Raw genomic sequence first — 18,010 nt, forward strand, 5'->3', positions numbered from 1 at the left:
ATCTGCTACATAACCATATTTTAAATATTAGAATTCATATATATATACACACATACATGCACACAGATATAAATACAACAATCAATAATCTTCACATAATTTCCTCTAAGGAAACTTTTTTGGATCATTTTTAGCAGATTATTCATAATAAGCAATACAAAATAAATTACTTTGGTTCTGCTTTGGGAGCAGGATTTAGGGTTCAGGATGGAAACATTTGAAATATGGTGGTAGAAAGGTGTAATGGTGGTAGGACTGGTTTTCAAATATTAAATGTAACTAATTACTGTGAACAACTTTGTAAAAATAAAATAAAATTTTAAAAATGCATTTGCAAAAGTGAGATACCAGTTTGACTACTTCATGTCAACAGGAGGAATGGAGGGGCCGGAAAGATAGTATAGTGGCTAAGGCACTTAATTTGCACATGGCTGACTTGAGTTCAATCTCCAGCACCCCATGTTGTCACTAGAGCTCTATAGGGGTGGTCCCTGAGTGAAAGGTGAAAGGGGTAAGTTCTGAACAAAGCTGGAAGTGGCCCCACCCAAAAAACACACAAAATAGGAATGACATGAGCATAAATCAGTATATTATAAGAACTTTAATCATGAAAAGGATATAATTGTGCCCAGTGAGAACCATGGGCAACACCAGATCTTCTGGGTTGTCAAGACAGAGTATAAATGTAGAAAAAAAGCTTCCACTAATATTCTAAGAAGATACTATGTATTATACATGACAAAATTTGCCACATATAATAATGGCTGTAAATAATGGTATGTGTGCTATGATAACTTTGTTCAATATAAATACTAAGAAGATACTTCAGGGAAAGGCAACACCACATGCTGAAAAATTTAGATTCCCATATGAAAAATGCAATCTAATCATGAAATTCTACATGCAACTCAATTTGCCAAAAATCAGGGAATTTTTTTTTCCTGAATAGTGAGTTACTTACCAAGATAAACTTGGGATCCTTCCAATGAACCTCCTCCTAAGGAACTATTCATATGTTCATAAAGTTCCTAAAAAATATAATTTAATTCACTTTAATGTTACTTTGATACCACACTAAAAACATAACACCATACCATTTTCTTTTTTTTAATTATACATATCCATATTTTTATTGAAGAACCAGATTATGTATTACTATTTTTCATCCATTTTGTTTTTTTTACTTTTGCTTGATAAAACAAAGCAAACTTTTCTGTGTAGTGTTTTTCTTTATTTTCTATGATTATATGCTTTCAGTTTTATAGAAGAAATATGCAGAAGAATCACTTGTAGAATAAAGGGCCAGTGTGTACTACAGGAAATGTCAAATAAATTTCAAGGTGACTTTACAATTTGATATTCACACCTTTCACAATGGAAAGGTTACTGGTGCCTGCTCGAGGAAATCCATGAACAACGGTATGACAGTAACACCATGCCATTTTCTAGTCCATCTTTTCTTCCCTTCCTATATATTTCAGAACTTGATTCATTCACACAACTCCAAGGATAAATTCCCCTACTTTCTTTATAACTGTCCTTTTATGAGAACCCAAGGGAGACTGATGTTCTATATATTCCTGCATCATTGAGAGAAAAACATGCTAGCCACCTTTAATAAAAGTCATTGAGATGATCACTCTGGACAAAAACTGAGTGCTGAAAAGAGCTGAAAGTGATATATTATAACCTTTCAGTACCTGTATTGTAAACCACAATACCTAAAAAGAAAGAGGGGCAGGTGGTGGTGTCTGCCATTGAGGTGGGCTGGCTGGGGATGGGGAGGTAAAGGGGTGGTGGCAGGGAAACTGAGGACATTGGTGGTGGGAAATGTGTACTGGGGTAAAGGGACAGGTATTAGAACATTGTTATGACAGAAACCCAATCATGAACAACTGTGTAACTGTGTATGTCATGGTGACTGAATTAAAAAAATAAAGAAAAAGAAAATGGCTATGTAGGGTTTTTTTTCCTGCTATGAGAACTGAAAATTCAAATATTGACATACTGTACAATCTATTAACCAGAGAATAAAATTTAGTGAAGGATTGTCACAGTAGTTCTTAAGTATTTAAACACATATTAAACAGGACCTTATAGTTACTATTTTCTAATAGAACAAGTCATTAAATTTACTAAGTATAAACCAAACATTCACAAGCTAGCATATCCTTAGCATTCTAACTTAGGATCAAAAAACATCATTTTTAAGTTAAGTGACTTATCCTTCATAATGGTGCTGTCAAGATTTATCTGATAGAGAAGAAGAAAAAAAAAAGATTTAACTGATACATGAACTATCTTAAGCCAAACACATCTATTAAGAGGTATATAGTTACCTTTAGAATAGAAATTTGGGAAAAGTCCTTCTCTTCAAAATATGCATGGGTAATGAGTTGTAGCTTTGCTTGAAGTAAGCCATAGAGAGGCTTAAAGAAAAAAAAAAACAGACATTACGTTACAGTAGTAAATGACAGCCAAATACTCTACAACTTTTTACCTTGTACAGAACAGGGAGAAAAAGGTAACTATCACAGGTTGGATCCCCTCATCTAGTTCTCTGGCGGCAATTGAAAGTTGCCTGACATACAACACAGTGGTTGATGGAAAGCATAGGCTCTGATGCTCTTGGTCCATCCCCCAACCCAGCCATAGAAATCTGGGCACTTAACTTCTCCCTACCAGCTTGCTGATGTGAACGTGAGTTTATAAAAAGCAGCATAATTTGTGTGATTGTTTTTAGGATTAAAGAGCATGGGTAAAACAATTCAGTTCTAAATTGTTTAGAAAACACTTGACCACTGGCTGTTATTATAAGATTTAAAACACTTTAATTCTGTACATAATTTAAGTTCACTTACTTTTTAATATAATTTTTAGATGCATAAACAAGTATTCCTTAATTCTTATTTCTCGTGTGTGTGTGTGTGTGTGTGTGTGTGTGTATGCACACGTGTGTATGTAAACACACACAAACTCATTTTGTTTTGTTTGGGGGCCATATCCAGTGGCAGTTTTACCTTGTTTTGGAGCCACACCCAGCAATGCTTAAGGGTTACTCTGGGCTCTGCACTCATGAATCACTCCTGGTAGTACTCAGGGATCATGTAGGATGCTGGGGTCAAATCTGGGTCAGCCGTGTGTAAGTCAAGTACCTACCCACTGTACTATCTCTTTGACCCCTATTTCATATAATTTTCTATCCTTTTATTGTTAACATTCTATTCTAGATGTTTTCTAATTTCTATGTCATTTTCAGAATTAGAAGCTAAATTTGTGTTTTAACATTAGTTAAAATAAGAGTAGTAGAGTTCTTACCCTTTCCCCCAGTCCCTGTTAATATATAATTATTACCATGAAGTGAAAAACATTTTATTTTTATACAAAAACAATATACAAAGACTGAAAGATTCCATGAACCACTAGGCCTTTTAGGTTGACCTAGCTCTCCTCATCCCGAATGTCTGTTTAGATAAACTGACATTCGGGATGAGGAGTTTTAAAATTTAAAACTGCTTTTAAATTTTATTTTACTTTTTTTTTTCTTTTGCTTTTTGGTCACACCCAGTGTTGCACAGGGGTTACTCCTGGCTCATGCACTCAGGTCAGGAATTACTCCTGGCGGTGCTCAGGGGACCATATAGGATGCTGGGAATCGAACCTAGGTAGGCTGCATATAAGGCAAAAGCCCTACCTGCTGTGCTATAGCTCCAGCCTCCAATAAAACAGCTTTTAACCTCAACTTTTATCACTTAATTACTTGGGCTGGAGCGATAGCATTTCAGGTAGAGCGTTTGTCTTGCACATGGATGACCCAGGTTCAATTCCTCTGTCCCTTTCGGAGAGCCTGGCAAGCTACCCGTGGCATATTTGATATACCAAAAACAGTAACAACAAATCTTACAAGGAGACATTAATGGTGCCCACTTGAGCAAATCAATGAACAACGGGACAACAGTGCTACAGTGCTACTACAATATTTACTTGTTTACAAGAGTAATACAAGTTTCTCCAATTTACACCTTTGTATGTAAAATAAGAATAGCAATCAGGTAAGTGCAAGCAGTTGGGGTGTGCAGCTGCTGAGAGCACTGTGAACATGGCCAGGAGAGCAAGTTCCTAGTGAGAATGTATCTGAGTATTACAGAGACTCCTAGTAAGCATAGCCAGAAAATGCACAAACACAACTAAAGTGTGAGTCAGCAGGGGCACGATGCATGACGATAAGTGTGTGTGTGTGTGTGTGTGTGTGTTGAGAGAGAGGTGAGGAGAGGGGAAGGAAGGAGAGACAAAGACAGAGACAAACAGAGAAGAGACAGACTCCCTGGTCACTGTTATCAACAGTAAGAGGCATGGGAAAGGGGCAGAAAAAAAAAATTCACTATGGGTCAGGAAAATAGCTTAAAGGTCTGGCATTTGTGACTTTCAGATCCTAGGGTACAAGTTTAATCCCTCATACAGTGCAGTCCCTCCTACCCCTGCTGGACGTGTTCCCCAGCACCTCTGTCCTCAAGCAGCACTCCCTGGTATGAGTATCTAACCTTTAGGTCAGGCACCTCCATGACTGTATTCCAGGAGCACCACTGGGAAGCCCTCCAGCCCCCTCCCCACCCAAAATAAATCTTACTAGTATTAAGGCCCAAAGCATTTCTATTCTAAAACTCTTACTATTGTTAAGGTCATACTACTATGAGTAATACTACTATTAATTTTTGTGTTTTGGGAGCCATACCTGTGGTGAGCGTGCCTTCAGCATATAGCTTGCGGTCAAACATTCACATAAACAGGTTGAGAAAGCCATATTACAAGAACTGGAGGACTGGGACATTTTTACAAGAGCAGGATGGTTAGCCAACAGGAACAGATAGATCAGCCTTCTGCATACTACTGTTATCTCCCCTAGTTGCCCCGGGTGCCATTAGTTACTTAAGGCCATGACGCAAGTAGATTGAAGCCTAAGCATACATAAGCGCTCTGGAGTTACAATAAAGTACCTTTTGCTTTTGCTCACCTGTGTGTGTGTGTGTGTGTGTGTGTGTGTGTGTGTTTTTCTCCCCTCTCCCTATCACTCTTGCACCCTCTCCTTGTGAACCCCTTTCTCCAGTTCCGCAGAATGGGACAGGTGGTGCCTAATGTGGGCTGAGGCACGAGGGACCCCTGTGAAGAGCACCGCTGGAGAAGTGGCCACATTCATAGAAGTCACCACTGAAGGAGTGGGCGAAGACTTCAGGAAAGGTAAGCGGTGATTATCCCCTTTGTGTTTCAACCTAGATCTGGAATAGATTAGGTGGTCGGAGGACCGGCCTAAAAGAAAAGCTAAGGCAATTCCTTCCTTTTCCATCTTCCTTTCTCCCCCGCCTTTGGGGTGCTTGACATCTATTCCTTTCATTTGCGTTTTGCCACAAGACCTTGGCATTTTTGTTATACTGCTTTTAGCTTTTTTTCGTTATGCTCTTTGTGTGCCTTTTTGAACGTTGTTTTCACTAATCACCAACTCCATTATCTTCCCTGCGAGCACAGGTCGGGCATATAAACGCCACTAGGGTGCCCGCCGCTAGAAATCTCCCGTGACAGGATTAGGGGGTCACAGCCGCGAATACCAGATAAATTCGCATACCCTGCAGAAGAAAAACTGTGCATCGAATAGGTGCTCGTTATTAAGCATCTCATTTGTCACTCTATATTTGGACGTTGGTGACTGGTCTCACTCTTACTTTCTTTTCTCTTACCTTTTTGTGTCTGTCATGGGACAAGGATTAACAGTCAGAGAAAAATTCGTAATTGATCTAAAAACAGCATTAAAAACTAGAGGAGCAAAAGTTAAAAAGAAAGACTTGGTCCAATATTTTTTACATTTCTTGACCATGTCTGCCCTTGGTTCCCTCAAGAGGGCACCATCGATGAGAGGCATTGGAAAAGGGTAGGAGATACCCTTCAGGACTTCTATAAGACGTTTGGACCTGACAAGGTTCCCATCACCAGCTATAATTATTGGTCACTGATTAATGAGATCCTAAGTGTTTAGGGAATGGCACCCTGATATACAGAGGGCAGTAACAACTTGTCAGGGCTATTTAGAGGAGAAAAAAATCTAGGTCTTCCTCGTCCTTAGAATGCCCTCAAATAAAATCAAGTCCTAGTCTTAAGTCCCTCCACTCTGATGCCCCTGACGCCGAAGACTCTGTTTCTATCACCTTGCTGCCCATTGACAATCCTATAGTTAAATCCAAGACCTTGAGTCAGGAGTGGTAGCATTCCATTCCATATCTCAAATTCCTCCTGATCAACTTCCCTCTGATGAAGAGGCAGAATTGGAGGCGGAGGCCGCCCGTTATAGTCATTCTAACCGGCCTCCCTTCTTCCAACAACTTCTCCCATATAACTTTCCTGCCTTTCGGCTTCCCAAGCTTATGTTGGGCCATAAACGCACAAAGGGAGTCATGGAATCTGCCCCCTCAGCTCCTATCTCCACCGATGAGCCGCGCCCTGGTCCTTTTCTTCCTCCTTTTCCTGACTTTACTCAAGCCAATAAAGTCCTCGTCTCGCATATAAAGGTGCTATGAGAGGTGATTCAGTTAAAAAAGGAGTATAACTCTTTAGTGGCAGAACTTCAGGCCCTTGATCTTGAGCTCACAGAGCCATCACAAGTTCTGCCCAAGTCTGACTCTTCAAAACCCACCTGGGAGTCACCAGGTAAGAACATGGTAGGACCATTCCCTGAACAGCCAAGTGTTAAGCAATCTAGTACTCCCACTTTGCAGGTCTTTCCTGTAAAAGAAATAATTAAACAAGAAGGTGAGGGAGAAGACAGACATGAGATAGCCCAAAGGGAATATCATCACTTGGGCTTTAATACTCTTAAGGAATTGAAGACAGCTGTAACTCAGTATAGCCCTGTAGCCCCTTTTATTCTCTCCATCCTTGAGACCCTAGGAGATCTGTGGCTCACCCCTAACGACTGGCATCAAATGGCCAGAGCCACCCTTTCTGGAGGAGACTTTATTCTTTGGAAATCTGAATTTTATGAGAATTGTAGAGACACTGCCCGCCGCAACGCAGCTGCCGATGGGGAAGGCACTGGTTGGACCCTAGATATGATGGTAGGCAATCAGCCTTTTGATACTAATGAACAGCAAAAAGCCTATGCTCCCGGGCTATTTGCCCAAATACAAAATGCAGGAGTTAAGGCCTGTTGCAGGCTACCCCAGAAGGGGGCTGCGACTACTTCCCTAGCCAACCTGTGACAGGGCTCTGATGAACCATATTCTGAATTTATTAGCTGCCATGGCAGAAAAACTTTTTGGTCAGAATGAGGGAGAAACTGATTTTGTCCTGTACCTTGCCTATGAGAATGCTAACCCTGCCTGCCAGGCAGCATTGAGACCTCATAAACATGGGAAGACACTGGCAGATTATATTCACCCACGTTCAGGCATCGGTTCGGCTCACAGCATGGGCTTAGCTATTGGAGTGGCACTTAAACAGGCAGGAATTACAGACCATAAAACATGTTTTAATTGCAAACAGAAAGGACATTTTGCTAAAAACTGCCCAGAAAATAAGCGAAAATCTAAACCTGCCCCGCCTGGCCTCTGCCCGCAATGCGAAAGAAGTGAACATTGGGCATCTGAATGTAAATCACAAACGGATATTCAGGGAAACCCTTTAGCCAAAGCACAGGGGCAGGGAAACTTCAAGCGGGGCCAGATCCAGGCCCCATTCACTCCACAGAACCCTGGGGCAGTGGGAACTGTGTCTCAACAAGCCTCCCTCCAAAACCCATTTCTAGCCTCTGCAGAGCCACCCCAGGTAGCGCAGGATTGGACCTCTGCGCCACTACCCGCACAATATTGACAAACTCCTCTGGGCCCCAAATTATTGCCACCTCAGCCTGTGGTCCCCTACCATCTGATACTTATGGGATAATCATTGGGAGAGGCAGCTGTCTTTTCAAAGGTCTACAAATTATACCAGGTGTGCTCGACAACGACTACACAGGCCAAAGTCAAGTAGTCACTATATTCTTTCTTAGTCATAGAACCGGGGCAGCGCATTGCTCAGCTGCTGCTCCTTCCATTTCAGGCCACTTCCAACTCCAGCCTGAAAGACACCAGAGGCAATAGCAATTTTGGGTCCTCAGATGTTTATTGTATTCAGAAACTCAACAAGGACCAAATGTCGCTCTTGTTAACCATTACCATAGGAGGTAAGGATTTTGATGGCATATTAGATACTGGTGCTGATGTCACTATTATCAGACAGGAAGAATGGCCCTCAGGCTGGCCTTTCACAGCCTCCCTTACTCATCTTAGGGGCATTGGGCAATCTCAAAATCCCTTTATTAGTGTCTCCTTCCTACCATGGAAGGATGCCTCTGGGCAGTCGGGCAGTCTGGCAATATACGCCCCTATGTACTCCCTAGACTCCCAGTGAATTTATGGGACAGAGACCTCCTAAGCCAGATGAATATATTTATCTGTGGGCCTGATAGCCCTGTAACCCCACCAAATGTTAAACAGTGGTTTCATACCAGGAGCAGGCTTAGGAAGAGAATTGCAGGGAATGACAGGTCCTATTGACCCCAGGCCCAACAACAGAAGTGGATTGGGAAATTTTTATTAAAGGCCACCGACATTCCTGCACCCCATGCGGACAAAATAATCTGGAAATCTGATGATCCAGTATGGTTTATCAGTGGCCTTTGACCAGCCTTAAGCTGGTAGCAGCAGAGCAGTTAGTGCAGGGACAACTCTCCGCAGGTCATATAAAACCCACCACTTCTCCTTGGAACACCCCTATTTTTGTAATAAAAAAGAAATCAGGCAATTGGCAGTTGCTTCAAGATTTAAGAGAAATAAACAGAACCATGGTGATCTTTGGAGCCCTGCAACCTGGCTTGCCTTCCCCAGTAGCTATCCCCAGCTCTTATAAAAAAAAAATTGTTATTGATTTAAAAGACTACTTTTTCTCTATCCCCTTACATCCCACAGACAGTAAAAGATTTGCTTTCAGTGTTCCTGTAATTAATTTTAGAGGACCCATGAAGAGATACCAATGGAAAGTTCTGCCTCAAGGAATGGCCAATAGCCCGATGGCTTCCTGAGAGACTAGTAAAACATTTTGATAACATAACTATCTCCAGGGATCCGATAAGCCCCGAGATTTGCTCTTGTTCTCTTCTAGATGCGACTACCAAAAACATTAATGAAGAAATTGCCAACCCTGGTCCTGTGGCTTCACCCAGTGATCCTCCTGATCCTGATTCATCCCCCTGAGGACAACACAAAGATCCAACCAGCAACTACCTCTTAATTGTACCTGGGTGATATGTAATCCTGATACTGGGAATTTGTTTGTATTAGCCACCCAAATTTCCCCTGGGATCCCACAAGGAAATCAGAAAAGGAGTCAACATCAGAGGGCCTGCAGCAAAGGCCTCTATCTCCTTTAACGTATCATGAGGTTACATTAAGAGCATTCCACATACCCTTCTTTTACAGGTTGTGGAATGGAAAACACCAGGACCCTGTATTTTGGATTAAGAATTCCTTCCTTTTACCCTCTCCTTGGAATTCACAGGTGCCTCTGTTTCCAAAGGAGGAAGGAATGACATTTAATAGGAACACCTTTTCATTTCTCTCTAGGATATCCATTTGTATTGGGGCTCCCGCTGTCACTTTCTCTACCCCTAAGCATGGAGATGTACCAAACCCTGATGGTTGAAGCCTCCGATAACTTTAAAAAAGTAGTTTTTCCAAATATAAGCTAGGTTGCACATATATGACTGCCAGTGAACTAACCAGAGGACAGCTGCATTCCCCTGCTGAAGAACTCCTGACAGAAGTTGTGATACTCCTGATCCAGTGCTCCCTGCCTGATCCAGTGCTTCATAAAGTTCATCAGACTCCTATAGCTGCTCCCCTGGGACTCATTGCTGTGACCACTACTGCTGCTGTTGCAGAAACAACTCTTCAAATTTTGATCCGGACACTTCATTTCTTCAAAATGTGACTAAATGACTCTGATCACCCCTGGACAGTGCAGGACAATTGGACACTTTACAACAAACACTGGTCTGGTTCAGAGATGAACTGAAGTTTTAGTACAACTAATGAGACTTTTGTGTTTGGAATTGTTCTATTTCAAATTTTTGTGATTCTGTAAACAGAAAAGGGGGAGACGGGATGTAGCATATCATGGGTTTGTATTTTCTCCCTTGCCACAGGAAGCTTAGGTTTATCACAATTCCATTGTGTTTATCTGTAAACTCCTCCCTATGCTCTCTTCCCCAACCGGTCTATCACCTTTTAGCCTAATCAGATTCTGTTAACTTGTAAGGTCAGATTCCCCAGAAATCTATGATTTTTATATGTCTAAGTGAAATATTGCCTTTCTCCTCTCCTTATGTCTTTTGAATAGTTTACTTTAAAGCAATGTCCTTTTCATATGAACAAAGGAAGACAGTTAATATTGTGCTTTTGTAACTTGGGATTTAATTGGCTTCTAATATTATTCATTCCTGGGCATCTGCTTTCTCGACTTAAGCCTCAGTTGCCCTTAGTTCCTAGCACCCCAAAAGTTCTGACGAGGGCCTGAAGTATCAAAAAAAGACAGTGAGAGCAGGAACAAAGTTGGTTTCAAACCTGGTTCTCCACTTCCCCTTGGCTAACTACTGTTACCCACTGCCCTTGACCCTTTAATTGGATTACTGCTATTAATTTCCTTCAGGCCTTAGGCCTTTAGATGCCTGACTACCTTTGTTAAACAACAATTAGACTCTTTGCAAGCTAAGCCACTACAAGTTCACTACCATCGACTAGATCTAGCGGATAGGGGATATGTTGAGGACCCTAGTGTCTTGATAGATGCTCTATAAGCTTGAAAAGTCCTGCCTCCCAGTGCCCACTGGCATTTGAGGCCAGCACTCGTTCTCCGGGCTGGGCACCTTCAAAGCACAGAACAGTGGTATCTGTGGGCAAGGGAGTTCCCTGCTACTATTAGGAACTGATCCCAAACCCTTACTGAAGAGCATACCTATCTGCATGGAGGTTAGGCACCTAGAACACCTCCCCTCTACAAAAGTTGGTCCAATTTCGCTTGGGTCTGACCGCAACCCTGGAGGGGGATAGGCCTCTATTCTCTGTTGCTGGTTAATGCCCTATTGGAGCTACACTGGCTCTAAGAAAAAAAAGGGAGGACATATCCAGTGTTGTTCAGGTATCACTCTCGGGGGGACTTGTGGGATCACATGTGGTGCCAGGGTTCAGACTTGGGTCCCCTTGCATGCACACATGCATTCCAGCCCATGGACTTATCAGTTCAGCCCAAGACCCACTGTATTAACTTGCCATAATCCAAGACTTATTTTCTTTGTGTGTGGGGGCGAGGTGGGGAGGAGACCGGTGAGATTTTGTGGGGAACATGGATGGGGGGTGATGGAAAACCTCTTTAGCAGTGCTAAGGGGGCCCAGGAGCCATTCCTGGCAATACTCAGTCAAGGGTCATGAGGTTGGGCCCAGAGATGTTAGGGCATGTAGTAGGGTAGAGCTGGAGTGAGGTTCAGTAGCAGAAAACATGCTTTGCATGTGTAGGGCCTGTGTCCAATCCCTGGCACCACAAAAAAGAAGAAAAAAGAAAGTAAATTTTATAAGAGTAAGATTAAGATCTGTATTTTTTCTCATAAAAGAAGATTGTGGGTGTGAGGGTAATGACTATATTTCACAGAGAATTAAGACACTTCTATTACTGGGAAAGGTGATGTTTTTCCCTTGGTAACAAAAACGGACATCACAAATGATTTAATAAAGAGGGTGATGAAAAATGAGAAATTTTAGAGGCCAGAGACATAGTACAAGCTGATGAGGCACTTGCCTTCTACACACCTGACCTGGGTTTGATGCCCAGCACCCCATATGGTCCTAGAGCAGCACCAGGAGTGATCCCTGAGCACAGAGCACTAAGCACTACCAGATGTGGCCCAAATAATTTTTTTAAAGTAAGTTTATTAAATACACATAACAAGTTAAAATTATTATAGTTACTATCACCCGGCATATAGAGCAAGCAACTTTATAGTTACAGAAATATTATTATGATACAATTCATTATGTTATTTTCTTAAACGAAGTTTCTTGTTTTCTTTTTGATTTTTTGTGGTGAAGGAATCAAACAAGGGGCTTCCACAGATGCAAGGGAGATGCTACATCACTGGGCCATGTTCCTGGTTCCCAAACTACATTTTTTTTCCCAAGTCCTTACCCTTTAATGAGAATCTTTTAACAATGGAAAGAAGGGCAAGAGTCTGAATCAGATTTCAAGTCTGCAAAGGAGAAATTGGTTTAACTATTTGGTTTCATTTTCTGTCTTATTTCCCTGAATAACTGAACTCTGACACAAAATATGGGAGTTCGAATCCCTTACTTATGGGTTCATACATCTCTCCCAAATCCATCCCCATCAACACAGATATCCAGTTGACCTACCCTGTCCCAAGAGAAAATCTTGAAACTGGAAAAAAATGTAAAATTCAAAAGGTCTTAGGCCAGCAGCTCTTCAAAAACAATTATTGCACAAACTTGGGGTGCACTGTTGTTTTTATTTTCTTTCTCCTTTTTTTGGAAAGCGGGTCTCCTCAAAGTTAAAGATATATATTAATACTCCATAGGGATTTGATTGCAGAGAACACACCACTCATTTGGATGATATATTTACTTGGTTAGAGCCAGAGAGATAGTTGGTGCATTGGTGAAGGCCCTCTCCTTGCATGCAGTGGAACTGGAACTCAGTTTGATCCTCGGCACCGGGTATGGTCACCCGAGCACTGCCGGGGAGTGATCCTTGAGCACAGAGCCAAGAATAAGCCCTGAGTGCTGTTGGGTGTGGCCCCCATTTAGTCCCTTGAGCCTGCCAAGAGTGATCTCTGAGTGCAGTGTCAGGAGTAAGCCCTGAGCACCTCGGAGAATGTCCCCCCTCCCCCCAAAAAAACATGCAAAAAAAAAACTGCTTAAAAAGCGGGATTAATTTTCAAGAATTTTTGAATTCTCCTAAGCTACATTTTTAAAAAGCTAGTTAAGTCTTAGCAAAGGAGACATGTACTTCTATGTCCTCAATAAAATCTTAGTGACTATGATACTTGGAATTTTAGTAAATGACTCAATGTCTTGAGAACAAAACAAGGGATGAGAGAGAATACAACAGGCACATGCTTTGCAAGCAGGAGGGCCATGGTCCCAGGAACAGAGCTGGGTATGGCCCCAAACCCAGTAACAAATAAAGTCGCTCACATTGAATGCTTAACAAAGCCACTAACAAGTTATTTTTGATCTCTTACCAGCTTGCTTAGAACACAGACGCTCTTCTGGACAGTCTCTCTGGTGATATCTGCTTGCCTTACTTTTAATGCCTAGTATAAACATAGTTATAGTTAGAAATATTTCACAGAAAAAATATTAATGATATTTTTCCATATAAGAATTAGAAAAACTTAGTAATCAGAAAAATATCTTGTTCTCAGTTCATTAGATTCAGAAATATTAAAAATACTGAACTGTGGAGAAGAAGACAGATGAGAAGCAACGGGGTCAGGGGCCAAGAGGATTCACATTCATGAGTGGTGTTAAGGAATGACAGAGCTAAATATCCAAACCACAGAGTTCAAACAACATTGAAATCACGAGATCCAGACTTTAATAAGCATACTTAAAAGGTGTCTGTCGAGGGGGCTGGAGCAATAGCACAGCAAGTAGGGCATTTGCCTTGCACACGGCTGACCTGGGTTCGATTCCCAGCATCCTATATGGTCCCCCAAGCACCGCCAGGAGTAATTCCTGAGTGCAGAGCCAGGAGTAACCCCTGAGCATCACTGGGTGTGACCCAAAAAGCAAAAAAAAAAAGTGCCTGTTGAGAGAGTACGCTGGGGCTGGTGAGAGAGAGTAGAGTGGGAACCTGGGGACACTGGTGATGGGACTGGTGATGGAACATTGTATGCCAAAAACTCAACTATGAGTAACTTTGTTATTCATGGTGCTTTAATAAAATAAATTTTAAAAAATATATTGGGCTGCAAAGATAGCTAGATAGATTGAGCTCTTGCTTTGCATGTAGGAGGCTTTAGCTTGAGCCTTGGCACCAGCACCATACTGCTGCACACCTCACCACGCCATTTCTCTAAGCTACATAAAAAATAGTAGAAAACATAACGCTCAAGAATATCATAAAATTTAAATAAAATATCTCAAAGACAAATGGGTAGGTCAGGCATCACTACCTAAAAATCAATGTACAGGGGGTGTCAGAGCTTTTATACTATAGCTTTACTGGTAGGGTGTTTGCCTTGCACATGGTTGACCCAGGTTTGATCATGAGCAACCCATATGGTTCCCTGAGCACCACCAAGAGTAACTCCTGAGTACAGAGCCAGGAGTAAGCCCTGAACATTGCTGGATATAGTCCTAAAACAAAACAACAACAAAAAAGTTTTTAAATCAACGCACAAAATATTCCAAGAAAAAAATATAATTATATTCACCAATGTCAACTGAGAAGAATAATAAGTTTTCCAAGTAATACTGGAAACATAGATGTGAACTTCTTATAAAAATTTTTAAAAGTACAGGTATTATTATGTTTTCCCAATATTACACTGAGAAAGTGGCCAACACCTCAAAAGGAATTTGAGTGATTTTTACTGCTGTTATTGCTGTTCATAGTAACGACTGTACCTTGGCTTCAATCTGTCGGTAGCAAGAGATACCATACACTGTGGTTCCATTTCCATTTCTGGGTGGCAAGTGAAAAAACACAGTATCTAGGAGATATATAGGAAAGTGAAAACAGAGGTGAATTTCCTTTATTTTAAAATAATGAAATTTACAGCTATTAAATGTAGCCACTAAAACAAAAATCATGATAAGCAGGAAACTCACATCATACTTATTTCTAGCATTAACCACTGATTTCTTGAATTAATTTCACTGCTTTATACTGTATATATAACATGAAAAGATGAAAAAGCTTAAGTATGAGATGTCAGATTGAGATATAATCACTTGCTTAAAAAAAAAAAAAGAGTTTGGTCTATGTTGTTCCAGAGTAAAACAAAGTAGACTGCTACAAAAATCAAGGACCACTGGGGCCAGAGAAATAGTACAGGGGCTTGTCTTATACATAGGCAAATCAAGTTTGATCCCAGGCACTACATACAGTATCCTCCACACCTCCAATAGTGATCTCTGAGCACAGAGCCATAATAAATCCTGAGCAAAGTCCAGTGAAACAAACAAAACCAAATCACCCTCCTCCCAAAACAACAACAACAAAACTGAATGACCCTTCCACCAAAACAAAACAACAACAATAACCAAAAGACCCATAAAATTCTTGGGACAAATGGGAAACTTGAACACAGATCAGACAGTAAATGTACTATACTAGAGTTACCATTAAAGTCTTTTAGTTATTAGAATTTATCTAGAGGAATGATGTTTTTAAACCCAGGACATACAAGCTGAAGTACTTAGAGGTATACTATGATGTTTTCAATGGTATAGCCATGAGTGTTCACATATACTATTAAAAGGAAAACCTACAGAATATTCACCAGACCATTTTTTTGGCTTTCTGTATATTTAAAGCTTTCATTTTAAAAAAATTTAGGGAAATAAATATGTCAGATTAAAAGCACTACCTTTTATATTATGGCCTGGAGCAATAGCACAGCGGGTAGGGTGTTTGCCTTGCATGCGGCCTACTTGGGTTCGATTCCTCCATCCCTCTCAGAGAGCCCAGGAAGCCACTGAGAGCTTGCCCTCCTGTATGGCAGAGCCTGGCAAGCTACCCGTGGCATATTTGATATGCCAAAAAGCAGTAACAAGTCTCACAATGGAGATGTTACTGGTGCCCGCTCGAGCAAATCAATGAACAACGGGACTGCAGTGCTACCTTTTATGTTAATCTATATATACTATACTTGCTTCATCATGTCGTAAGAGAATATTACATAATAGTTTGGCAGTTAAAAAGGCCAAGTTTAATTCTGTGTTTTGCTAGTTTTGAATACCATGACAAAAATAAAGTTCTTCGTTAATTAAGCTTGTCAAAGAAAGCACCCATTTACAAAGTGGCAGGAGACTCAGTTCCAGATTCATAGCGGTGCCTCTTGGAAGTGTGTAACATGCTCCACAGGCATGCAAGCACAATTTGAAGCAAAGTACTTTGATAAGAGTAGCTCCCAGAGAGAAAAGAAATCTGAGCTATTTCCAGGTGGTCACTGGAGTACTAACCTAGTTAAGTCTGCAGAGCTAGAACCATCAGTACAGGTGAACCTTCAGTTGCCTCTGAAAGGAGTTTGAAGTACAAATGTAGTAGCAGATGCCCTGAACTTAATGACCTCCTGCTTTACTCAGGACTTCTGGCAAAAGAGTAGCTAAGGTTCACCAGCCACTACTGTTTATATCTGGCATTCCTTAGGAAAAGGCTGGGGCTGGAGCAATAGTACAGCGGGTAGGGCATTTGCCTTGCACACGGCCGACCCAGGTTCGATTCCCAGCATCCCATATGGTCCCCTGAGCACTGCCAGGAGTGATTCCTGAGCCAGGAGTCAGCCCTGAGCATCGTCGGGTGTGACCCCCCCAAAAAAAGGCTAATTAGTATTGACATAGTCACTATAAGTCAAAAGTTACTCATTGACCATATTTTAATCTAAGATGCTGTGGTAAATAAAAGGGAAATAAAGGACTTACTAACTGCTCCTTTTTCTATTTACACACCTTCTTGGTAGTTGTGTGCACCATCTGGTAAGGCAAGGAAGGGCAAATACTTCCACTCTTCAGGCAAAGCGTGACTGTCGTGACCATCTCCTGGAATCAGGGGCGGGTAAGAGAATTCAACCTAAAATGGTAAGGAATGTTAGCCAAAGGTTTTTGATCAACATCTTCCTGAATGTAGTATGAGCAGTACAACAAAGGAGTCAGAGCCAAGATCCACACAGTCTTTCTTTACTGGCGTTTTTGTTCCCAATATTTGTGGTTCTGAACTTAAGGTTTTGATGGGGGTTGAACAGGCAGTGGAGGGTAAGAAACAACAAGTCAAGTGATATGTTGTGGAGACTGAGAACCAATATTATGCTATGGAAAAACAAAGTTTTAACAATATATATAGTTACACACACACAGAGTCCTAGTTCCTGAGCTTCCCCAGATATATAGTTTTTCCTCCCGTTCTGCCACTTTTGGGTCTCTCAATGAGACTTTTGAAAGGCAAGGCAGAAAGAAAGGCAAAGGACTTGTATTACTATTTCCATCTTAAAAATTACAGATGGCATGTTTTATTTTTTTCAAAATTTCAGATTACTTATGATTAATTTCCCAAAGTATATTTACGCAGGATTTTGTAATACATGAGTAATGAAAACACTATTACAGTAACACTATAGGAATATAAATTACTTTGAGACCTCCTCTTTGTATTTAATTCCTTTATTACTTTTTAAAAATCATTTTTACATGATTTATAATGGCATTAACATTTTTGTTTCAGGATGCAATGTTACTGCACCTCAACCACCAACAAGTCCAATATCTCACTACCAGTATCTCTGACAAGGTCTCTTATTGTCCATCCTTCCCTCCCCACCCTGTCAAGTCTTCATCACTGCATTCCCAGCTTCTTCTTTTATTGAGAAATACATGACATTTTCATACATATCAAAGGAATCAAGCTGCATACACTTAAGGTAAAGCAAATCAGAGCATATGCTTTTGTTGTGGCACCAAGGATAAATGACGTGGGTGCTGGGAATCCAACTCATGCCTGTGAAGCAGGCTTCTAACCCCCAAATACTTCCTCATGTCCTATTTTCTTTAAAAATGTTTTTAACTGAATTATTGTGAGAGAGACCCTAACAAAGCTGTTCATGAGTAGGTTTCAGTCATACAGTATTCCGACACCCATTCCTCCACCAGTTACACTTCCCAGCACTAGTGTCCCCATTTTCCCTCCCATCACCACCCCT

The 18,010-nt window shown here is 41.1% G+C and overlaps 1 protein-coding gene across 2 annotated transcripts in view; it reads right to left on the reverse strand.

Moving 5' to 3' along the window:
- Positions 1-18,010, reverse strand: part of AVL9 (AVL9 cell migration associated) — a 94,758-nt gene that overhangs the window by 51,568 nt on the left and 25,180 nt on the right. For both annotated transcript variants that reach the window (XM_055138412.1, XM_055138406.1), the window contains exons 2-6: positions 16,767-16,887; positions 14,721-14,806; positions 13,331-13,402; positions 2,340-2,429; positions 962-1,028 (exon numbers count right to left, since the gene is read on the reverse strand). In XM_055138412.1, the coding sequence (XP_054994387.1) occupies positions 962-1,028; positions 2,340-2,429; positions 13,331-13,402; positions 14,721-14,806; positions 16,767-16,887 (436 nt within the window). The remainder of the gene's footprint in view (positions 1-961; positions 1,029-2,339; positions 2,430-13,330; positions 13,403-14,720; positions 14,807-16,766; positions 16,888-18,010) is intronic.

This window comes from Sorex araneus, chromosome 1 (assembly GCF_027595985.1).
Source record: "Sorex araneus isolate mSorAra2 chromosome 1, mSorAra2.pri, whole genome shotgun sequence".
Taxonomy (NCBI): domain Eukaryota; kingdom Metazoa; phylum Chordata; class Mammalia; order Eulipotyphla; family Soricidae; genus Sorex; species Sorex araneus.